The sequence below is a fragment of the Gorilla gorilla genome, chromosome 16 (assembly GCF_029281585.2).
Source record: "Gorilla gorilla gorilla isolate KB3781 chromosome 16, NHGRI_mGorGor1-v2.1_pri, whole genome shotgun sequence".
NCBI classification, from domain to species: Eukaryota; Metazoa; Chordata; class Mammalia; order Primates; family Hominidae; genus Gorilla; species Gorilla gorilla.
In genome coordinates, this window is record NC_073240.2 from 77,245,442 (window position 1) to 77,266,237 (window position 20,796).

At 40.8% G+C, this 20,796-nt stretch overlaps 1 protein-coding gene across 13 annotated transcripts in view; it reads right to left on the reverse strand.

The window, feature by feature from the left end:
* SCAPER (S-phase cyclin A associated protein in the ER) overlaps positions 1 to 20,796 on the reverse strand; it is a 556,007-nt gene that overhangs the window by 16,118 nt on the left and 519,093 nt on the right. For all 13 annotated transcript variants that reach the window (XM_063699056.1, XM_063699058.1, XM_063699055.1 and 10 more), the window contains 2 exons: positions 13,847 to 14,084; positions 8,633 to 8,782 (listed from right to left, as the gene is read on the reverse strand). In XM_063699056.1, the coding sequence (XP_063555126.1) occupies positions 8,633 to 8,782; positions 13,847 to 14,084 (388 nt within the window). The remainder of the gene's footprint in view (positions 1 to 8,632; positions 8,783 to 13,846; positions 14,085 to 20,796) is intronic.

The following is a 20,796-nucleotide window of genomic DNA, read 5'->3' on the forward strand; positions in this document are numbered from 1 at the left end:
AAGGACGAGGAGGGATGAGAGAGAAGGAAGAAGGGAAAGAGGAAAGAAAGTAGCCAGGATCACCAGAAGAAGCTAAAAAAGCCAGTAGTTGGGGGCTTGTCTTTTATAGGCTTTGGAAACCAGGTGATCCTAGAGAAACAAGGGCTTTTCTCATGTAGTGAGGGATGAATGGCTGTTTTGCTGTGTCCCTCCAGGGAAACTGAGTGAGATGGCCCCTGACCAGCTGCTGTCTGCTTCCTATGGGAAAAGGCTGTGTGCTTGGTACCAATAGCAGAGGAATGCAAAAAAGGCTTTTCCCCTCCTCAAACATCATTCTATTCTTGCAGGGGAGAATAATGCTTCAGAACCAGGGACGCTTGTTTACAGCCCTGGGGCTTCAGTGTGGAAGTCTGATGCCCACCTACCATTCTCCATATCCGGGACTTTGGGACATAGTCTGAGCGTGTCATTCTCCTCCTTGTAACACTTAGGGGCTCCTCATCTCTGAGGGGATCAATCCTCAAGTTCTTGGGTCCCTCCTGACCTGGACCCTGCCTGCCTCTTTAGTCTTAGCTCTTGTTTCTCCTACATCCTGAGCTCCAGTTAGAATAAACAGCTTGCAGTCCCCTGAACCTGCCAGGCCATTTTACATCTCAAACCTCTGGCATAGATCCAGGTTTGTTAATTATTCCCCCCAGCCCCGAGAATGTCAGCAACTTGAGGGCAGGGACTTTGTCTGTTTTGCTTCCCACCGTATCCTGGATGTCTGGAACAGTGCCTGGCACACTGCAGGCACTCAATAAATGTCTGCTGAAGGAAGGAATGAGTCTCAGCACTGAAGGCACTGCCCCTGGCTGTGGATGTCACAAGGACAAGGATTGGGTTGTGTTCATTTCTGCATCTCCTAGCACATGGTTTGACACAGTGTGGGCATTTTGTAAAAGTTGATAAATGAGAGAAGGAATGAGTGATGAATGTTCATAGGGACGAAAAGCTAACAATACTGGCATTTCTCCAAGAATGAGTTACCTTCCAGTCTTCTGTGTTAGGGCCTCTTTTTCCTTCTTTCATGTTGTCTATTCTGTGAGAAGAGTTACTTTTTAAATGAAGCATATTTTAAATTCTGTTCAAAGACAGCACAAGAAAATTGGGCTAGATTTTCTCAAAGACTTGGCTAAGCTAAAAGTCATGGGCTCTACAGCTAATCAGGGACGATGGCAGCAAGTGCTGCTTCCATTTTAATTTACATTTGAGAAAGAACCCTATCTATAGAACACTGACCTTGTAAATTATACAGACTCACCATATCATCATAAATTTGAGAAACTACTTTATTTTGGATTTTTTTTGAATATTTGCATTATCTGTGTCTCTTTTACCATTGGGGCTGGGGATGGGAGAAAGGCTGGTCACAGAAAGCCCTGGATAATATATCAGGAGGCCTGGTTCCAGTGACCTGGAGTAAGTCCTTCTCCTCTCTGGAAATGAGGGGAGTTTGAATAGATGATCTCTGAAGGCCTGTGAACCTGCAGACATAATATAATCCTGTGCTATGTCAATCATGCACTTATGCATCCTATGCTGCCCATACCTGCATAGGTACGACATTTAAACATGGTAAAAAGAGAAGGCGCTTATAATATTTTTTTCTTACAAAGGAAAAAAGTCATCACATAAAATATGCCACCCCCAAATTCTCAATGAGTACTATTCTGATTTTCTAATCTAGCTTATTTAAGAAAAGAGAACTGATTACTTACACACTTACACACACACACACACACACACACACTACTGGAAAGATTATGTCCATTATAGACTAACGGGATATGTGCATGGAGGCACAGGGAGGTGGGCAGATGAATGGACAGCATTTAATAATGCCTTAAAATTCAAAGGTTCTAAGTAGGGTTTGGACCTTTCCTGTGAGAACTGAGGACAAACTTTCCTTACTATGGAGCTTTTGGGTGTTATGAGAACAGGAGGGTTAATAAATACAGTGCATGGGCTGATAGGTTTTCTGTTCATAACCTAATAGCTGCCAGAGAGCATGGATACATTCCACGGAACATTTATGGGCTCTCCAGCACTAGTCTATGACAATTTTATTTAATCATAAAAATATAATAGTCATCAAATCTTTTTGGAGTTTCCAGTTTACTGCTTTCTCAAGTGAAATAAATGGTCTCTCGGATTTCTTCTGCTTTCATCTCTCTGCTCTAACTATAGTAGGATAAGGTTCCAATTAAGGCCCATTAAATGTTCACATTGATTCATTGAGCCATTCTCCAGTTTCTTTTCCTAACACAATCTCAATGCACCTCTGAGTTATCTCTGTGGTGTGTTTTCAGTTTAGCAATTGCCCATACATAAAATAATTATTTGGGTGTGAGTTCTCCTTCCCTCCCACTTCTATAGCCCAAGGTGGTGAGTGGAGATTCTCCTTCACTGCCTTCCAGACAAGAATAGGTTTATCACCTGTCAGGTGTGTCCAGGTGAACCAGGCATGCCCCTTTGGGAAGGGAAGCTGGCAGCTGACCAGAACCAGACTGATACTCCAAAGTCCCCTTGGCAGCTGTGTCAAAACAGTGTTTTGAGGGGCAGCCCTGAGACTCTGAGGTGGGAGGATCCTCTGTACTTCTACATGTTTTGGTCCACAGAGGAACCCTGTAGGCAGACGCTTCTCACAGGTTCTCCACAGATGGGGAACCATGTTCTGACAGCTGGTCTGGCCATGACTTCCCAGTTCATCTTATAATTATCTATTCTTCCTCTATCAGAGCTGAAAGGCTTCTTCAGAGCACCCAGGCTAACTCTTTATACAGATAGGAAACTAAAGCTCAGAGAAGGGCAGTGACTTACCCAGGGTCAAACAGCTGTAAAGCTGTAAAAGGATCCAGCAGTCCTGACTGCTGTACCAATGTTTGTTCCATCGTGATGGGCTTTCTGTAACTGATGAGGGTCTTATATAAAATCTCCTATCTCAGGAGAGGTGTTCCCTGTGATTACAGCCTAAGCCTTTATACAGTCTTATCTCAGAGTGATTTTTATTACAAACACCCCCTCCATGGCTGAAGACCAAGGCAAGTCCAGAAAAATTGGTCATGAATTAAACTTTGATAAAAGATTCCTTCTGGCCTCATTTTCTTGTGTTGATTTGATACCCCAATAGAAGATTTTCAAGTGAGCAAAGGATAACTGAGGTTCGTGCACACTCCTGACCTGGCAGCAGCCCCTCAGGCTGGCTGCTGCCTACCTCAGTTGACGTCCTGGCAACACAGCCACTCAGGCAAGCCAGGAGTTCCTTCTGACCTCTCAGAGGTTTGTGGAGTAAAAAATGTATCTAGTGTGAGCATGCGGCACTTTGAACTACCCTTGTGTGGAAAAATTCACTAAAACAATGAAGAAAATAAAAGGTATCTTTTATTTGGATTCTGTGAAGTTGGTAACTTTTAATGCAATTGGCCAAAATTGCTAACTGGCAAATTTCTCCGTTCTTATGTCAGCCAGTTCACTCATCAGAAGTCTCAAAATAAATATTTAGGTATGAATTATTTTTAATTAAGAATTTTTGCTCTACTTTTGGAAAAAAAAACCCACATTTTTTTCTTTGGTGCTATAATATTGAGAGTAACTTGGTTCCAAAATGGTTGCATTGCTGAAACTCAGGCTCTTCCTTAGACATGATGTATTTCTATTTTATGAAAGGAACGTATCTGTCACACAAAGAAAGGAAATACAGAAAGCTGAATGCTTGTGTGACAGCTAAAGAATAAGCTGCCAACTCTGGGAGAACAGAAAGTCCTTGAGTGCTAGAGTTTCCACTCTGAGCCCACTACCGCAGCCTCCATTCACGAATTGGGATGGGGCTAAGGGAGTTTACCAAGTGGGTGTGACCTAGGACTGACCATCTGCCTTTGAGGCAAAGAGTGAAGTAAAAATGTTTGAGCAGGAATTAAGCCACCTCTAAAAGTTCTAAATGCTGGAATGGGATTCTGGAAAACTGCCACTCTTAACACACAATGACTCTAGGAAACCACTCCTTATTTCTGTGCGCGGGGAAACACCCGAGGTGAGTACAACAGATTCATTTTCGGAATTTGTAGTCAAATTAACGTTTGGCGTTTCTCACTAAGTCACTGAGTTACAAAAGAGCTGGAAAATGCATGGCATGCAGCTCAGGCAGAACCGAGTTTCACGAGCTTCGCTGTGCAACTTACTTGCCTGTTCTGATCCGCCCAGAAGCTTTCAGGAGCCTTTGACAGGGCGTGGTGCAGAGAAGACAGTTACGTGATCAGCATGGACTTCACTAGAGAGAGCTCAATGGGGGCAAAGGGGTCAAGGGGATCCTTCCTTTCAGGGATCACAAGAAACTCCAACTCTGATAGCTGCAATCAATGGGGCCTTTCCAAATGAAAAAGCCAGTTGCTAAACAAAATGAGTATGCAAAGGTGCATATTCCCAATATAGTAATATGCAGGCAGTCAAATCATCAGTCATTTGAGTTAATTTAATTATCAGACCACATTTAATTATCTAATACAAAATGTAAATAAAGTGAGGGGTTGATAGCACATACTAATTATGTTCATTATAATAATTAAATGGGAAGGAATTTAGAAAGAGTCAAGAAAATGCCATAAAATACAGGGAATCTTTTGATTAAAACAACATTTTAATTAGAAACTGCAACCCTATAGGAAACAGAAGATTCATTCCATCAAGGATGGGATGTCACTTTTATTATCCAGGTTTCTCTTCTCAAGTCATGCTTGGTATCAAGGGGCTCAGTCTTTCCAGTTAATAGACTAAAATGGTGGCAAATAAAAACTGCCAATCCTTTATGCAAAGCAGTTACCTAATCAAACAGTAGGCTGCAGCAGGCTTTCAGGATGCCCTGTCTTATAAAGACACAAGCTGCTTTCCCAGTAGGAAATCTATGATGCCCTGTGGACAAACTGGTTCTGCAAATTAACAAGACTTCTGACTAATGATAAGGAAATATTAAATGAATTGAGCATCTAATTTCTCCTGTGAATTTCCTCTGATTTACAGAAAGTGGCAACAGGAGAAACAGATTCACTTTCTTAAGTATAGAAGTGAGGTGGAAACTCACTGAACTGCCAGTGGTGAGGCTGGGCTCCGCCAATTCTCGCTTGACAATTCCTTTTCCTTCTCTGAGCCTCAGTTCCTCCACCTACAATATGAGGGAGATGGACTAGATATCTCCCAGAGCCCTTCTAGGATGAAGGTGCCATGAATCTATGACTGAAGAAGCTAAGGCCAGTGCTGAAAACTAAACTTACCACATCCTCTTAGCAAATGCTCGCTTAGCAAATTACTGGATTTCGTGGGGGCAGTAGAAAGGGAATTTAATAGAACTAGTTTTAAAAGTGAAATCAAACTAACAATTAACTTTTCAGTTATAGAAAACTTCCCAACTCTATTGGGATATGAGCAGTTATCACCTCAGCAAGCTGTGGCTATTCCTATACCCTGCCCTTGCCCCGCAGCCTGACTGGCATGGAGCACAGCCATCAGCTGGGGAGCACAGCCTTTAGTGCATGTAAATCAACTGTGGCTGAAGATGGCATCACAGAGCAAGGTACGTGACATCTCACCTGTAAGAAGCCTGCTTATAAGTGTCTGTCATTGGGCTCCCTCTACTAATAGTGAGGAGCCAAAGTATACTGAGTTTTTAATGAAAAGTTGCCACACAGTGGGCAGGCAGCTCATTAAGCTGTCTGCTGCAGACGGAATCTGGAGTAGGGTAAGGAAGGTATGGAAAACCACAAAAAGCTTGGAGTCCCCATGAGATCAAAATGCTGCTCTGTGGTTCTAGTTTCAGCCTTTAAAATGTCACAGACTCATGGAACTCACAGGGGAGGTCATCTAGTATAATCCACTTCTTTTTTGTTTACTTCATTGTGTAAAATATGTATAACATATAATTTACCATTTCAATTTTTTTTTTTAAAAGACAGAGTCTTGCTCTGTTGCCCAGGCTGGAGTGCAGTGGCATGATCTCGGCTCACTGCAACCTCTGCCTCCCGGGTTCAAGCGATTCTCCTGCCTCAGCCTCCCAAGTAGCTGGGACTACAGGCATGCACTACAGCACCTGACTGATTTTTGTATTTTTAGTAGAGATGGGGTTTTGCCATGTTGGCCAGGCTGATCTCAAACTCCTGACCTCAAGTGATCTGCCTGCCTCGGCCGCCCAAAGTGCTGGGATTATAGACTTGGGCCACCATGCCTGGCCCCATTTCAACTATTTTTAACTCCACAATTACAATATTGTGCAACTGTCACTGCTATCCACTTCCAGAACCAATTTGCTTCTTTGTAGAGTCAGTGATGTTCAAACGTCAAGAGGGGAAAGAATTTATCTATGATCACACAGCTAATGGCAGAGCTGGGGCTAGAACCCAGGCTTTCTATCTGCTAAATTGTGGTCCATTTCTACTCATAAAACATGTTCATTTACACTTTCCAAGATCTTTATGAGTCTCCCTGAATAAGGCACACAGATAGGTCCTAGAAGCTTTCCAGTCAGCATCTAAGGGAAAGAATGGCAGTTTCTCAAATGTACTGTCTTGGTGAACCCGCATCATCTTCTACACCCCCCACCGCTAGCCAAGGTACACTTCAGTGATCGCTAGCAGATGGTACCTGTTACATGCCTGGCTTTCTTAAGCAACGTAAGATGAAATGAAAAGTACACTGAGTTGGGCTTTGCAAAACCTGGATGCTAGCCCTGATTTTTCATAGAGAAATGATTCTCTGTGTCATTTCAGGGAGCTTACTTTATCTTTTAGAAGCCCAATTGCTCATCTGTCTGTGAGGTAAGAATAATTCCTGTACTTACAGCCTCACTAAAGTGCTACTGAAGTTCAAGAGACAAGAGATGGCAAGAATAGTATAAAGAACTCTACAAATATAAGGTATTACTACCTTATAATATTTCTCTCTCTCTCTCTTTTTTTTTTTTTTTTTTTTTTGTTGAAACGGAGTCTTGCTCTGTCACCCAGGCTGGAGTGCAGTGGCGTGATCTCGGCTCACCGCAACCTCCGCCTCCCAGGTTCATGCAGTCCTCCTGCCTCAGCCTTCCCAGTTGCTGGGATTATAGGTGTGTGCCACCACGCTCAGCTAATTTTTATATTTGTAGTAGAGACGGGGTTTCACCATGTTGGCCAGGCTGGTCTCGAGCTCCTGACCTCAGGTGATCCACCTGCCTCGGCTTCCCAAAGTGCAGGGATTATAGGTGTGAATCACTGTGCCCGGCCAAGTCGGGGGCTTTAGATAAATGAGGTTGTCAGGAATTACTATTTGATATGCTAGTTATGCCATAATCCCAGTTTCAAAGATAAAGAGAAATAAGGTACTTTATTATTAGTAAAAAATCTATAACAGATTTTCCAACATCTTAAAAAAGCAGAAAGCAAGCCAGGTGTGGTGGCTCACACCTGTAATCCCAGCATTTTGGGAGGCCAAGGCAGGAGGATTGCTTGAGCCCAGGAGTTCAAGACTAGCCCAGGCAATGTGGCAAAGCCCCGTCTCTGCAAAAATTAGCTGGGTGTGATGGTACCCGCTGGTAGACCCAGCTACTCAGGAGGCTGAGATGGGAGGATCGCTTGAGCCCAGGGGGTCAAGGCTGCAGTGAGCCATGATCATGCCACTGCACTCCAGCCTGAATGACAGAGCAAGAACTTGTCAAAAAAAAAAAAAAAAAGCAGAAACCTATTTACAAATGAAATCTATGAAATCTTTTTTTTTTAAATCTATGAAATCTTGCTCAGAAACCAAATAATTAAAGCAGTTTAAAGCAAAACTACTCTGAGTGACCTAAGCGGGAGAGTCCTACCCTCTCAGCCTCTCACCAACACCAAAGGAAGGCTCTAAGCACCTAGGCAGAAGCCAGGAGCCAAGAACAGTTTCATAGAGCACCAGACTCTAATACTACATGAAAAGTGACCCAACTTGGAAGATGTAAACTACCTTATCAAAACAAAAACCCTGATAGCTAGAGCAGCAGACTCCATGTGGTAAGGAAGCAGATAGTAAACAATCTACATGGTAAGAGAGTACATGCTTCTCTGTGGCTTAAGAATATTTTATTAAAAATATTTTATTTTTATTGCTCTAAGAGGAGGCCCTAGGGCTAATCTAGTTCTTATCAAATCTATTTGAAGAGGGCCAGGTGTGATGGCTTATGCTTGTAATCTCAGCACTTTGGGAGGCCAAGGCAGGCAGATCACCTGAGGGTCAGGAGTTCAAGACCAGCCTGGCCAACATGGCAAAACCCCATCTCTACTAAAAATACAAAAAATTAGCCAGGTGTGGTGGCGGTTGCCTGTAATCCCAGCTACTTGGGAGGCTGAGGCATGAGAATCGCTTGAACCTGGGAGGCAGAGGTTGCAGTGAGCCGAGATTGCACCACTGCATTCCAGCCTGGGTGATAGAGCGAGCCTCTGTCTCCAAAAGAAAAAAAAATCTATTTGAAGAGAAGGAGCTAGAGGCATATTCCTGCAGTCTGGTTAAAGGGCTTTACAGAGGACATTTGGGTTCCAGCCCGCTAGCCTGCCTTTTCTCATTCCAATACCTCACACTCTCAGCACTGGGGAAGCAGTCTAAGGAACTTTCCAGGGCCTCTTACCTGGTTATCTGGGTGGTTGACAGTGAAGTAGCCCACACAGACGATGACCTCATGAAGGAGGCTTTCACAGGAGACTTGGCTGCAGTGGCCCAGCAGGGAGCTGGCCATGTGCCGGAATGCAAGGGACAAGCCCTCTGCCCCTACAATAGACTGACAAAGACAAGGAGCAGTTAGAAGCCCTCAGCCCAGGGAGAGCCAGGGCTGCAAATCACAAAGCAAGACTGGCCCTGTGCACTTTCTGCCACGGTGGTGGAAAAACATGACATTTCTACAGTACTATGTGTAACGCTTTAGTTTAGGGGTTCTTGTTCTAATAAATGTCCCATAATAAATGCAATGTTTAACCTGAAAAGGGACAGTAGTAGACCAAATGCCTGTACCACGTGGATCAAGACATTATCTACCTAAAGCACAGTTATTTATTCTATTTTTAATAACTTAATTTTTCTCATATACAAATATTCTTACTGTAGAAAATCTGGAAAAGTATGAAGAACCTAAAATTCACCTGTAAATGTACCATTTAGCTAAATTCCAACACTTTTTTTTCTGAAGGAGAAAATATTTTCTTGTACACAGAGTTAAACATATATTTCTAATTATGTTTAAACAAAAAATATAAATAACAACTAGTTATTATTCAAATAAGTAGCTCTATAAACCAAAGGCTCCCAAAAGAATGTAAAAAAACAAAACAAAAAATTCTCCCTAAAACCATGAAATCCCTCAGCTATGGGACTTCTGGGATCCTTTCTCCAGACAGGCAAAGGGCTGTCGGCGGTGGGCGACTCAAGAAGAGAGTCTGAGTCTGTCTGTGCAGCCTGCAGCTTCTATTTAATAAACATGTCAAACAGACAGAGCGACAGGAGGGCAAAGGGGAGAGGCGAAGCCCACAGAATATACTCGCAGCCCACACTGGAATGAAGCACCACTGCTGGCCTGTGGGAAAAGGCAGAGTTTTAAACTCATCTCTTGATTTGAGGTCTTAGTGGGCTTGAACCAGGTTGGATACGTTGCAGCTTGGAAGTTTCAATGAATTCACTTCACTTAACAGTGGGTGAAACAGAGCCATTTTAGTGAGCATTCCTGAAACAAAATTACTGCTAAATTTTAAGAGTGCCTTTTGTCTGTTTCACAGCCCCAAAACAAAAAAATGTTTTTCAAGCCCCAAAGAGACTTCAGAAGGACTTTGCTCCTTTAAATCAAGTAGTGACACCTTCTCAGCTCAGCCTTTATTTAATTAGTCACGTCCAGCATGCTGTGACCCAGTGCCCTCTGTTTAACCTTCACTGATAAGAGCAGGTCAAGGGGCATATAAGTTTGAATATAAAAATTAAACCAATTTTCAAGGAAACTATATTTCCTTTTTAGCCAGAATTAATTGCCAAGTCAGTACATTGATTTGTTTCCTGAGACCACCTTCAATTGTAAAAACTGTCAAACTGAATGCAATATACAACATCCCCAGTCTCAAGGCCACCCATGCCAATATGAATTCAGAGTGAAATCAGACTCTTTGCTGAAGAGGGAAAAATATTTTGACAGCCTTATTGGTATACAATGAAATGGAACCAGCTAGGAAAATACTCTAATGGATAACCTTTTGTACTATTACATGATGGGTTCTCACACAAAATAAGCATACAGGTTTGTGGCTTTGAAGAAGGGTGAAGGAGCACTGGGAATGCTGCATTCAGTTTCCAACCTTCTGACTCAGCATGTCTGTTTAGGTAAATTCTTCTTTTCAGAAACTCAGTCAGTTCACATTTTCTGGGGGCCTACTATGTGCTAGTGAGCACAGCACTTTTATGCAATCATATTTAATCCTCAAATAGTCTTGTGAGGTAGGTGTTCTTAATCTGTTTTACAGATGAGGAAATGGAGTCTTAAGTGTTCAAATGACTTGTCTAAGGTCATACAATTTGAAGAGGTAATGTGATGGCTCAAAGTCAGGTCATTCTGACTCCAGATTCAGGGGTCTAATGAGGATGCCTCCCTGTAACAGCTCTGTATTCTTGTGATGCATTCGAACCCAAATCATCAACATGTCTTATATCATCTTGTCTAACTCTGCAGCAGGTCAGACAAGTTATCTCACTTCAGTTTTTTTCTTCAATTTCTTTGAGCCTCCCAGGCAATTCATAAATTGTCTCTCAGATTTTTCTGAGGTCAGATCATGCTGAGATGTACACCTTCCTTCTTTCCACTTAAAATCTCTTTTCCTGTCCTTTACATACATAGATCCTAAAATCTCACTTTTGACATGTAAGTTGTTTTGATGAACTAGAATATGAGTTTCTCTGACCATAACTATCACAAAAATAGTTGTTTTCTGGAAAACTCATCTGTTGCTATACAGTACAAATACTATGTATTTAATTTACTTAAGCATTATATTCTTGATCACGTCCATCTACATAAATGGTGTCTATGTAGACAGATGTGTTGCTTTAGCTGGTGAAGCCTATGTTTCCCTTCCCTTGAATATGGAAGGCTTATGACTGATTCAACCAATAAAGTATGGTTGATAGGTAAGTATATGACTTCTGAGGCTAAGTCATAAAAAGTCCTGTAGCTTTTGTTGGTTTCTCTTGGAACTCTTGCTTTCTGGAAGCTTCCTCTTAGGACACTCCCACTCAGAATCGAGACACCATAGTGTTTTAAAAAGCCCAAGTCACATGGAGAAGCAGTAGTGGATGCTCTGGCCACCAGTCCTAGGTGAATCTTGTCTTTGAGTCATCCCAGGCATCAAACATGACGGTAAAGAGCCTCCAGATGACTTTAGCTCCTAGCTGTAGCCATGACATCATGGAGCAGAGACAAACCATTTCCACTGTGATAAGCCCCATCTGAATTCTGAACTCCTAGAATCTGTGATCAGAAATAATTGTTTCCCCCACTAAGTTCATCTGTTTGTTTTTAAATGCATAAAAATAATTAAGAAAAAATACGCAGTCATTGGTATATTAAAGGCCCCGATGCTAGAAATTCTGGGCATTTAGGTCCCCTCACATGCTGATGAAGAGTCAGAAAGAAACATGAAGGGTAAAGGGTACCTGGAAACTACAGCTAGGAAGAGAATGAGAAAGAGTAAAGGCAAGACTGATAAAAGAAGAGAGGAGAGACAGGAGAGAGACACAAAAGAAGAAAAAACAGGAAGGAAAGAACTGAGAAGGAAATATAGAGTTGCATGAGAAGAAGGAAGAAAAGGTACTGGAGAATTGTGAGAACCAGTCAAGAAAGGACATTCCAAATGAGAGCCAGGGCATTTGATTTTGAGAATAATTGTTTTTTATTTATTTTTTATTTATTTTGTTATTTCATTTCTTTTTATCCCTAGAGACCCTGATTTTGAGAATAGCTGAACCCTCTTGAACCACTCTGGTTTTATTCCTGCTGTTTTCGACAAAAGTGGCTCAAGTAGGGGATAAGTTTCAAGATGGATATAGCAAGGATCTGGAAAGGAGAAATGTTTTTATCTTAGTTGGGCACAAAGGATTCCAGAAATCGGCTTTTGATTTTTCTTTTTGATTTTTTTCTTTTCCTTTTTTTTTCTTTTTCCTTTTTTAATGAAATCACTTGACATTATTGCCCATTATTAAGCCCTTTAGGCTTAAAGGCACTAGGGAGCAGGTCTGGTGAAGTTCAGTGGTGCGCCTTTGTGAGTGAGCCTGCACAGGCCACAAGTTCACAGGAGGAGAGGGGCAGGCAGCAGGGACCTAGGGCTCCCTGATGGAGTGAATGACCTAACAGCTGACTTATCCTAGATGCTTGTTTATGATATGGAGTCCCCTGTAGCAGTATAAATGTTGGCCAAGAAGACCCGTGAAACAGGAAGCTAAGAGACAGTTTTTAGATATTTGCTATTCCATAATCTGTTAACAAAAGAAATCACTCCCTTTCGACCCAGCTGATGGGTAGACTGGTGGACTCCATGTCCTGAGCATGTAAAGTTAAGGTTCCCTGATTTCCAAACTGTTTCCAGACAGAATACGGTGGGCTTACGTCTTCATAAAACACAGATGTTATGTTCAAGCCTGAGGCAAGAACTACTGACATTTTTTGGAGCAGATATCTCTCATTTATATGTGGCTGTAACCTCCCAGAACTCTACGTATTGTGCAGTCAGTTACCACCTAAGGCTAGTTCAACTGCTCTGGAGACAGAAAAGCATTAACCCAAAGGAAGGGATTTCTGTTCTTGTGACAGATAAACTAATTCTACAAAGTTGAAAGATACTAGATCCAATGATACAACTTAGTCACAAGTTTCCTTTTTTGAACAAAATGACAGGAAGACATCAATTAAAGAACGGCACATTTGTCATCAGCTACAATATAGAAGTATTCTTCTCATCTCAGAATGGCAAAGTCCACTATTTTCATACATTTGTTTCTCTATAACCTTTTTCCCTCGGAGCAAAGCAATTCATCTAAATTATGGGTTCATCATCTGCCAAATTTGTTCCTTTTTTAATGAAATCACTTGACAGTTAATAAACTGAAAGTCTATTCCTTGGGGCTTGCTCTGTTCCAAAGGTTCAGTGTTTTTGAAAATTAAATTTCCTACATGAAAAAAAAAATCTGTTTCCAGGCTGACAGTCTGGTGTTATAGCATAAAGCAATTCTTCTTTCTTTAGCTATAAAAACTTAATAGCTAAAGATGCAAATCCCTGTAAAGCTAGTTATACACTTTACATTGGACACAAAATCAGCTAAACCATCCGTAGAAAGTCATATCAATCAATTTATCTAATTTTGGTTCTATTTATGTAAGAAACCATTACTTTCCTTAATATTTAAAAGTTGATGAGATGATAATGTCCCGATATAAAGAATTCCAGACAAAAGATTTATAAATAGCAGCATGGCAAAGGATGAACATAGGCTTTGGGGTGGGAGAGTCATGGTTACTAGTCCTGGTTCACAAACATGTAACCTTGGGCAAATTACTTAACTGTCAGCTTCTCTATCTGTAAAATGGGTATAATAATACTTTGCATGGTAGCTATGAGAATAAATGAGAATGCTAGATGTTATAGAGCATCTAATACAGTTCCCAGAAAATAGTAGTTTAATAAATTATAATATATATAATTCCATTTATTGTAGTTTATTCCTTATGCCCCAATTCAGGAGAAGAATCTGACATCCTATCTACACTAAAATACTAACTCTTGATTGGTTAACATCGATATAAACCAATACTTGGTACCTGAAAAGCAGGCAGATGAAGAGCTGCAAAGCTGTTGAAGAAACGTAAACTCTGAATGGCCACTTGGATGGTATTTTGAGTGTAATTCTCCTTGGGACTGGTAGTGCTGGGGTCCAAGATGGTGCCATGGAAGAGGACACAGTAGAGCATATGAAGAACTCCAGCCAGGTCGGTTGCCTGAAGAGCAGCTGTCAGCCCTGTGGGATCCTGGCGATTATTGTCAAATATGCTGTATGACCTGACAAAGAAACATTCAGTTCTTTGAGAAAAACTACTTAAAGGATGTTAGCAATTTGTATAGGTTAAATGAAACAAGACAAGCAGACCGTTAAAAACAAACCATCTGAGTTGTATAGTATGGTAACAAGAAACTTCAAGGAATAAATGCAGCCCTCCCCACCAACTGCACTGTGGCTTTTTCTTCTCCTGGAAGACCAGGCTGCTGCAGCAGTGTCAACTGAGCACTCTGCAGCCAGTGCTGAGGCTGCCAACCACCCTTCCCACACTTTATAGCCTACATAGCCTCACTTTGTTTAGTATCCTGGGTCTGGGCAAAGTGGAGAGAGTCTCTGAAAACTTTTGGGACTCAGAGGCCAAAAACACTCCTAGCTTCCTTTCTGGATATATAAAGGCACTCTTCTTAGGGAAGGCAGCTATTAGGGAAAGCATGAGGCCTCAAAAACCCAGTAATGTGTTGGTATACTGTGGTAGGGAGATTCTTCAGCTGCTATTGAAGCCCCTTTTCCAACATTGAGGAGTACAGGCAGGACAGGTTGTAGAAGCCACAGTCCCAAGAACAAGCAAGTACTGGATTAGGTCTACACAAATCAGATGAAGTCAGCTTAGCTACCGTGGCAGGTAATGTTACAGAAGAGCAAGAAGAGACAATGGCAGTGGCAAATGAATTCCTAAAATCAATAGTAAAGCAGCAGGGGTATGCTAAATCTACCTCATCCTTGAACTAAGGTATTATTTATTTATTTATTTATTTATTTATTTATTTTTTTAATTTTTCCCTTCTTTTCACAGGTGTTAAAAAAAAAAGTAGAACCACTCAATGTGAGGCTTGAACCCACTGACTCTGGGATTAAGAGTCCCATGCTCTACCAACTGAGGTAGCCAGGCAATTCTGAATTAAGGTATATGTGAAGCATCTAGAGGCCAAGAGCAGGCAGTTATAGTAAACATGGCTGCCAAGCATTCACCCTTTTAAACAGAAACTGTACAAAGATTTCTAAGGAATCACCTCTCCTTAACTCATAGCCAATATGCTTCACATAGACCTCCCTCCCTATTTACTCTGGCTCAAGGGTGCCCAGGCCTAAGGTAAGCCACACATTTCTCTGGCTGTTGAGCATCACTCAGGGATGCCACACGTCACAATCAGAGCTAATGGGATAGAGGGAGATACTTTTGCTGAGACGCTTGGGAAGAAGTCATCACTTTTTCCTCTACTGGGTTTGAATCTGAGATGTAAGGTCTGGAGTTGCTATAGCCACTTGTAACCACTGCACAAAACCTCAGGTATCTTATTGCTCTTTCTTCATGACACTCTGATTTTTCTCAGGAAGGCAAGTTATAAGTTTCTACTCAATGTCTTCCTTTAATTTGGCATGATCTACACAATACTGAGCAGGAGTGCTTTTATGTTTCTGTCATGGCATAATACCTTTCCCTACTTGTTATCACTAAGAGTTAGTGTTAAAAATCTGGGTTAGTGTGTGTATAGGTATGTGTGTGTGTATTTACACACACACATACCTATACACACATATATATACATATATACACATATATATAGGTTGTCATTTGTCATTCTTTTCAGCTGGAACCCAGGATGGGAGACAGTCCTTGAAGAACTATGCTTACTTCATTATCTTTCCCAGAAGCACTCAAGAGGTGTCACTAATTAAACAAGAATTGAGAGGTGCTGACTGGCAAATTTCTAGTATCTTGTCTAGTTTTCTCAATTCATAACTTAGTTTTTCCAAAGAAATCATTTTATTCATTTTACTTTGCTAGTTGCATCAAAGCAGTTTTATTCATAACCACGGTACACATTCATTTCTTGAATGTGCACTATTTCTAGTATTTCTAAGAATACATCCAAATGATACGACATCTTCATATACCTTGTTCTCTACTCAAGAAAGAAGCTCTCTTATGAAATACTGTCATCTTATTTATATGGCAGGATCTGCCAAGTACATTCATATCTTTCACCTTATCTCATTCTTACTGGGTTTTCATAGTTGGTAGAGAAGTTATTCATCCTGTCATTGTGCACCTGAAGCAAGTGAGACCTAGAGAAATAAGGTGAAGTGTTTTAGGTCACACAAATTTTTAGTGGCAAAAGCAGGGATATCACCCAGGGCTTTTGACTGTTTAGGGTCAGTGCTTTGTCCATGGACCAAAACATCCAGGTCAAACGGAGGCTGACCTCTTTTCTCTCAATGTCTTCTTCTAAGTCAAATTTTGTGATTAAGTAAATACTGTTAAGATATACAGAGACTATAATGCAATCTTGTATTGTCGAGGGGAGATATTTTTGTCTCATAGTACTCAATAAAAACAAAAGTTTAAGAAATGACATTTATTTGCTTATAGGTATATCTGAACCTTTACACAAACTTCTGTTAGCTAATGTCAGCTGGCCCTTACTTCCTTCCATTAAAGCCAAAAGAGTTAGGGGTCAGACCCTGACTAGAGACGTGAGTAGAGATTAATGTGTCTGAGTTTATTATATAGGTTCCAAAAAGGGGCCTGTGTTTGTTTAACACTGATTGCCTTTTAGAACCAGTGACAAGTCAGAAGATATTTCTCCCTAAAGCTAATTTCTAATAGGTTTTCAGAACCTTGAGGATGAGTGACATCATTGCTGGTGACAACAGTTTTACTGCTCTGTGATTCAGAATGGTGACTTTCCCTTTACTCTTGTGTTGCTTTTAAACTGATTATCAGCATATTCTAATACAGATATTCAGGAATATAGCTTTTTCATTTAAAACATCTTATAATACTTAGTCTTTCTAGCATTTATTAAGTGACGAGAATTCACTGCTATTTCCTCTTCCGAAGAATACATGTAAAAAATCTTTTTTTTTAAAAAAGTGAAGGTTATCAGAACATCTCCTCTCCTGTACCATTATTTAGGAAAACACTAATCTGATGGATTATAAAACAATACAGCCCAGTCTTTTGCAAATATTATCCTAATGAAATGAAAACAGTAATTGAGGAAAATCTGCTAAATAAGCATTTAAGAACTTAGATGTGAAAATGGTTCAAAACGCATAAAATAGTGCTTCATGGAAAAGACCATTCATGTTGAAGAGAGCCCACAGAATATATGGGGACAAGGGGAGGGTCTGACTGTCCCATCTGGCTTCCACAGGACTAATGTAGACCTGAAGGGACCATAGAGAATGTTTACTTTTGATTTAGCTTGAAGTACAGATAACTTGTCCATGAACAGGCCACTGGCTTCTGTTGGTCTTAACTGTCAGTTATAATCACTTTAAGCCTAAATGTTTATAAGAAAAAAGTAAAAGGCCTTATTCATATCAGGCACGTGTAATGAAGTTTTCTTCAAAAAATACATAGAAGATGTGAAAAATAAGATCTGAAATTTTGTATAGTACATTCTGAGATATTTGTAATTTTACCAGATTTTAAGGTGTTTTTGTTAGGTGTCCAGGACTAGAGATCTTAGTGAGATATTCATTTCTGTTTATCAAAAGCTAGATTCAATTAGGAAAAACTAAAATTGGTTTTTCATCAATACTGCACAATGCCTGACAAACCTACTTTACCTTAAAGGAGAGTACAGCTGGGCAAAAACAGCATGATTTGTGTGGGCATGAAGTGCCATCCATTCCATCTTCATAAACCACTTATACACTGGGCCTTAGTTGGCCTAAAAAAGCAGCGGTGACAGTTCCAGACTCTATAATCCCTTTTCTTCTGTTTGTTTGCCCTCATTTCCATGGTCCCCAGATTTCCAGCTTGGTAACATCCACTCTGATCTTCAGTGCAGGTGATCTTCTAGATTGTTCTCTTAGCTTCTTGGAGTTTGGCTTCATTTTGGAATCCCTGAGGGATCTTGTGAGAACATCCCATTTTAGCCCTTAAACCCACAGACCTGCACTCAAAGATCTGCATAGTGTTGGAGTGGGTGAGACTAAGTCATTATCTCCCCCAATGACGGATGAGAATTTTACTGTTCAAGGAGAGGTAAATTATTTCTCAGCAGTATCCCAGTTTTTGGATATTATGTCCTGGGATATTCTGAGAAAGCCAAACTGTATCCAGTGACAACATCATTCATCAGGGTTTAAGGTGAGCACAAACAGGCATGATGTTCTGTCAGGTATTCTGTCTAAAAAGCCAAAGTATCTGTGCTCTGGGAACTCTGAGCACCTGTGATGTGCAAGGTTAAGGAAGACCAAGCCCCTGTTCTAGAGGCATTACATTCTAATAGGGGCAGGTGGGTGTATCAGTTTCCTATTGCTGCTGGAATAATTACCACAGGCTAGTGGCTCAAACAATAAAACATTTAATATTTTACAGTTCTGAAAGCCAGAAATTCAAAACAGATCTCACTAGGCTAAAATCAAGGTGTCACAAGAGCTGTGTTCCTTTTGGAGGATCCAGGGAAGAATCCGTTTCCTTGGCTTTTCCACCTTCTAGAATATGCCTGAATTCCTTGGCTTATGGCCCCTTATTGCAGCTTCAAAGCCAGCAACAGAGCATCTTCAAATCTCTTTCTAACGCTGACTTTCTTGCCTCCCGTCTTTATTTATAAGGACCCTTGTGATTACATTGTGATTACCCTGAATTATCCAGGATAATCTCACCATCTCAAGATCCTTAACTTAATTGTATCTGCAAGATCCCTTAAGCCAAGCAAGGTAATATTCACAGGTTCTGGAGATTCAAATATAGATACTGTTGTAGGAACTTTATTATGCCCACTCCAGAGAACCTAGTCATTCATGATTCATTCATTCAACAAATATTCACTGATGGCCAACTATGTGGCAAGCCCTATTCTAGGACCTGGAGTTCAGCAGTAAAATCTATGACCTTTTTCTCATAAAGCTTACATTTTAGTGCAGGAAGATATAAACGAACAAATATATAATATGTAATGTATGGTGTGACAGAGGAGCAAGGGACATGGCTAGGAAATGAAGAAGTAGGAATGTGTGTGAAGCTACATAGGGTGGTTGGGGAAGCCATTTCTAAGGCATTATTTAAGCAAAATTCTATAGAAAGTGAGGAAGAAAGCCATGTGGGGGAAGGGTGTTTCAGGTAAAAGAGCAGAAGATCCCAAGGCTTGGAGCCAGGACGTGCATGACATGTTCAACAAACAGCAAGAAGACCAGTGTGGCTAGAGCAGGTTGAGTAAATGGAAGAGTAATGGGACATGAGGTCAGGGAGGGAGCAGAGAAGATCAGGTAGTCTTGGAAACCATTATAAAACTTTTACTGAGTGACATGGGAAGCCATTGTAAGGTTTTGAGCAGAGAAGTGATGTACTCCGACTTCATTTGAACAATGAGCACTACAGCTACTGGGTTGAAAACTCTTTAGAACAGCCAAGGCAGAAGCAGGAAGACCAACTAGGCGGCTGCTTTAATCACCCAAGTGAGAGATAATGGTATATGAATCAGGATGGTAGCCATGGATGTGGGAAGTGATTGGATTCTGAAAATATTCAGACGGGCAAGCCAACAGATTTCCTGATAAATTGGATGTGGGTGTGAGAAAGAGGAGTGAAAAATGGCTTAATGCTTTTTGGCTTGAGTAACTGGAAGACTGTGGTTGCCATTTACAGAAATGGGGAAGAAAGTGAAGAGCGCATGTCTCAGGAGGAAAACCAGGAATTCAGTTTTGAACTGGTTAAATGTGAGATGCCTATTATACATCACAGTGGAGACAGTGGATTGGAAGTTGTGTGAAATAAGCTTCCCAAGCATAGGGATTTTTGTCTCTTTTGTTTCACAGGTATATCCTCAGGGCTTAGAACAGTGTCTCATATACAGTAGCTATTCAATACATATGTGTTGAATGGCTGAATAAATACACAAGCCCAAATTCAGAGGAGGAGTCTCGGCTTGAGATATTTGGAAGCCATCAACACAGAGATGGTATTTAAAACTAGAAACTTATTCTAGTGAGTCTAGAATCTGAGGATTGATCCTTGGGATACCCCAAAGTTTAGAACCAGGAGAGATGAAAAGAAACCAGCAAAGGAAACTAAAAAATAGTCACCAGTAGGGTAAGAAGGAAACCAGGAGAGTATGGTGCCCTAGAAGCAAAGCAAAGATAGCTTCAAGGAGGAGAAAGTAATCAATAACAAAGTTTACCTACAAATAAACATGAGGACTAAAAACAGGAGGAAATATACACAAATGACTTAAGTCTTATTTTTAGATCATAAAAACTAATTCCACATGCTTAAGATGGGAAGAGGGTAAGTAACAGGGAATGGAATACAGTTTGTCAACAATAAGTGGGAAAAAAGACTTAGCAAATTAGGTGCCTACCAGTTCAAATGAGAAAACAGCACTGCTTGATCACCAAAGAATATAAGTCAATTTTGACTAACAGGAATACAATGTACACAACAAGGAAGGTTTAGTTCTGCTCCAGTGCACTGTATGACTATTCTGGAAGTACTGTGTCCAGCACTGGGTGCAGCGCTAATTCAGCACACAGAGGTATCAAAGTTCCCAAGTAAAGTGATCCCTGTGGTAAAAGTGTCTGGAAATAATGTCACCCAAGGAATATTTGAAGGAATTGGGAAGTTTAGCTCAGAACTGAAGGACACAAAGGCTGTCTTCAAACTGAAGAAGTATTTATTTATGACCCCACGGGAGACACGTTACTAGAAAGCATATATGAAATAAATCTATGGAAAATTTTCTAGGGCTAGGTGTGGTGGTA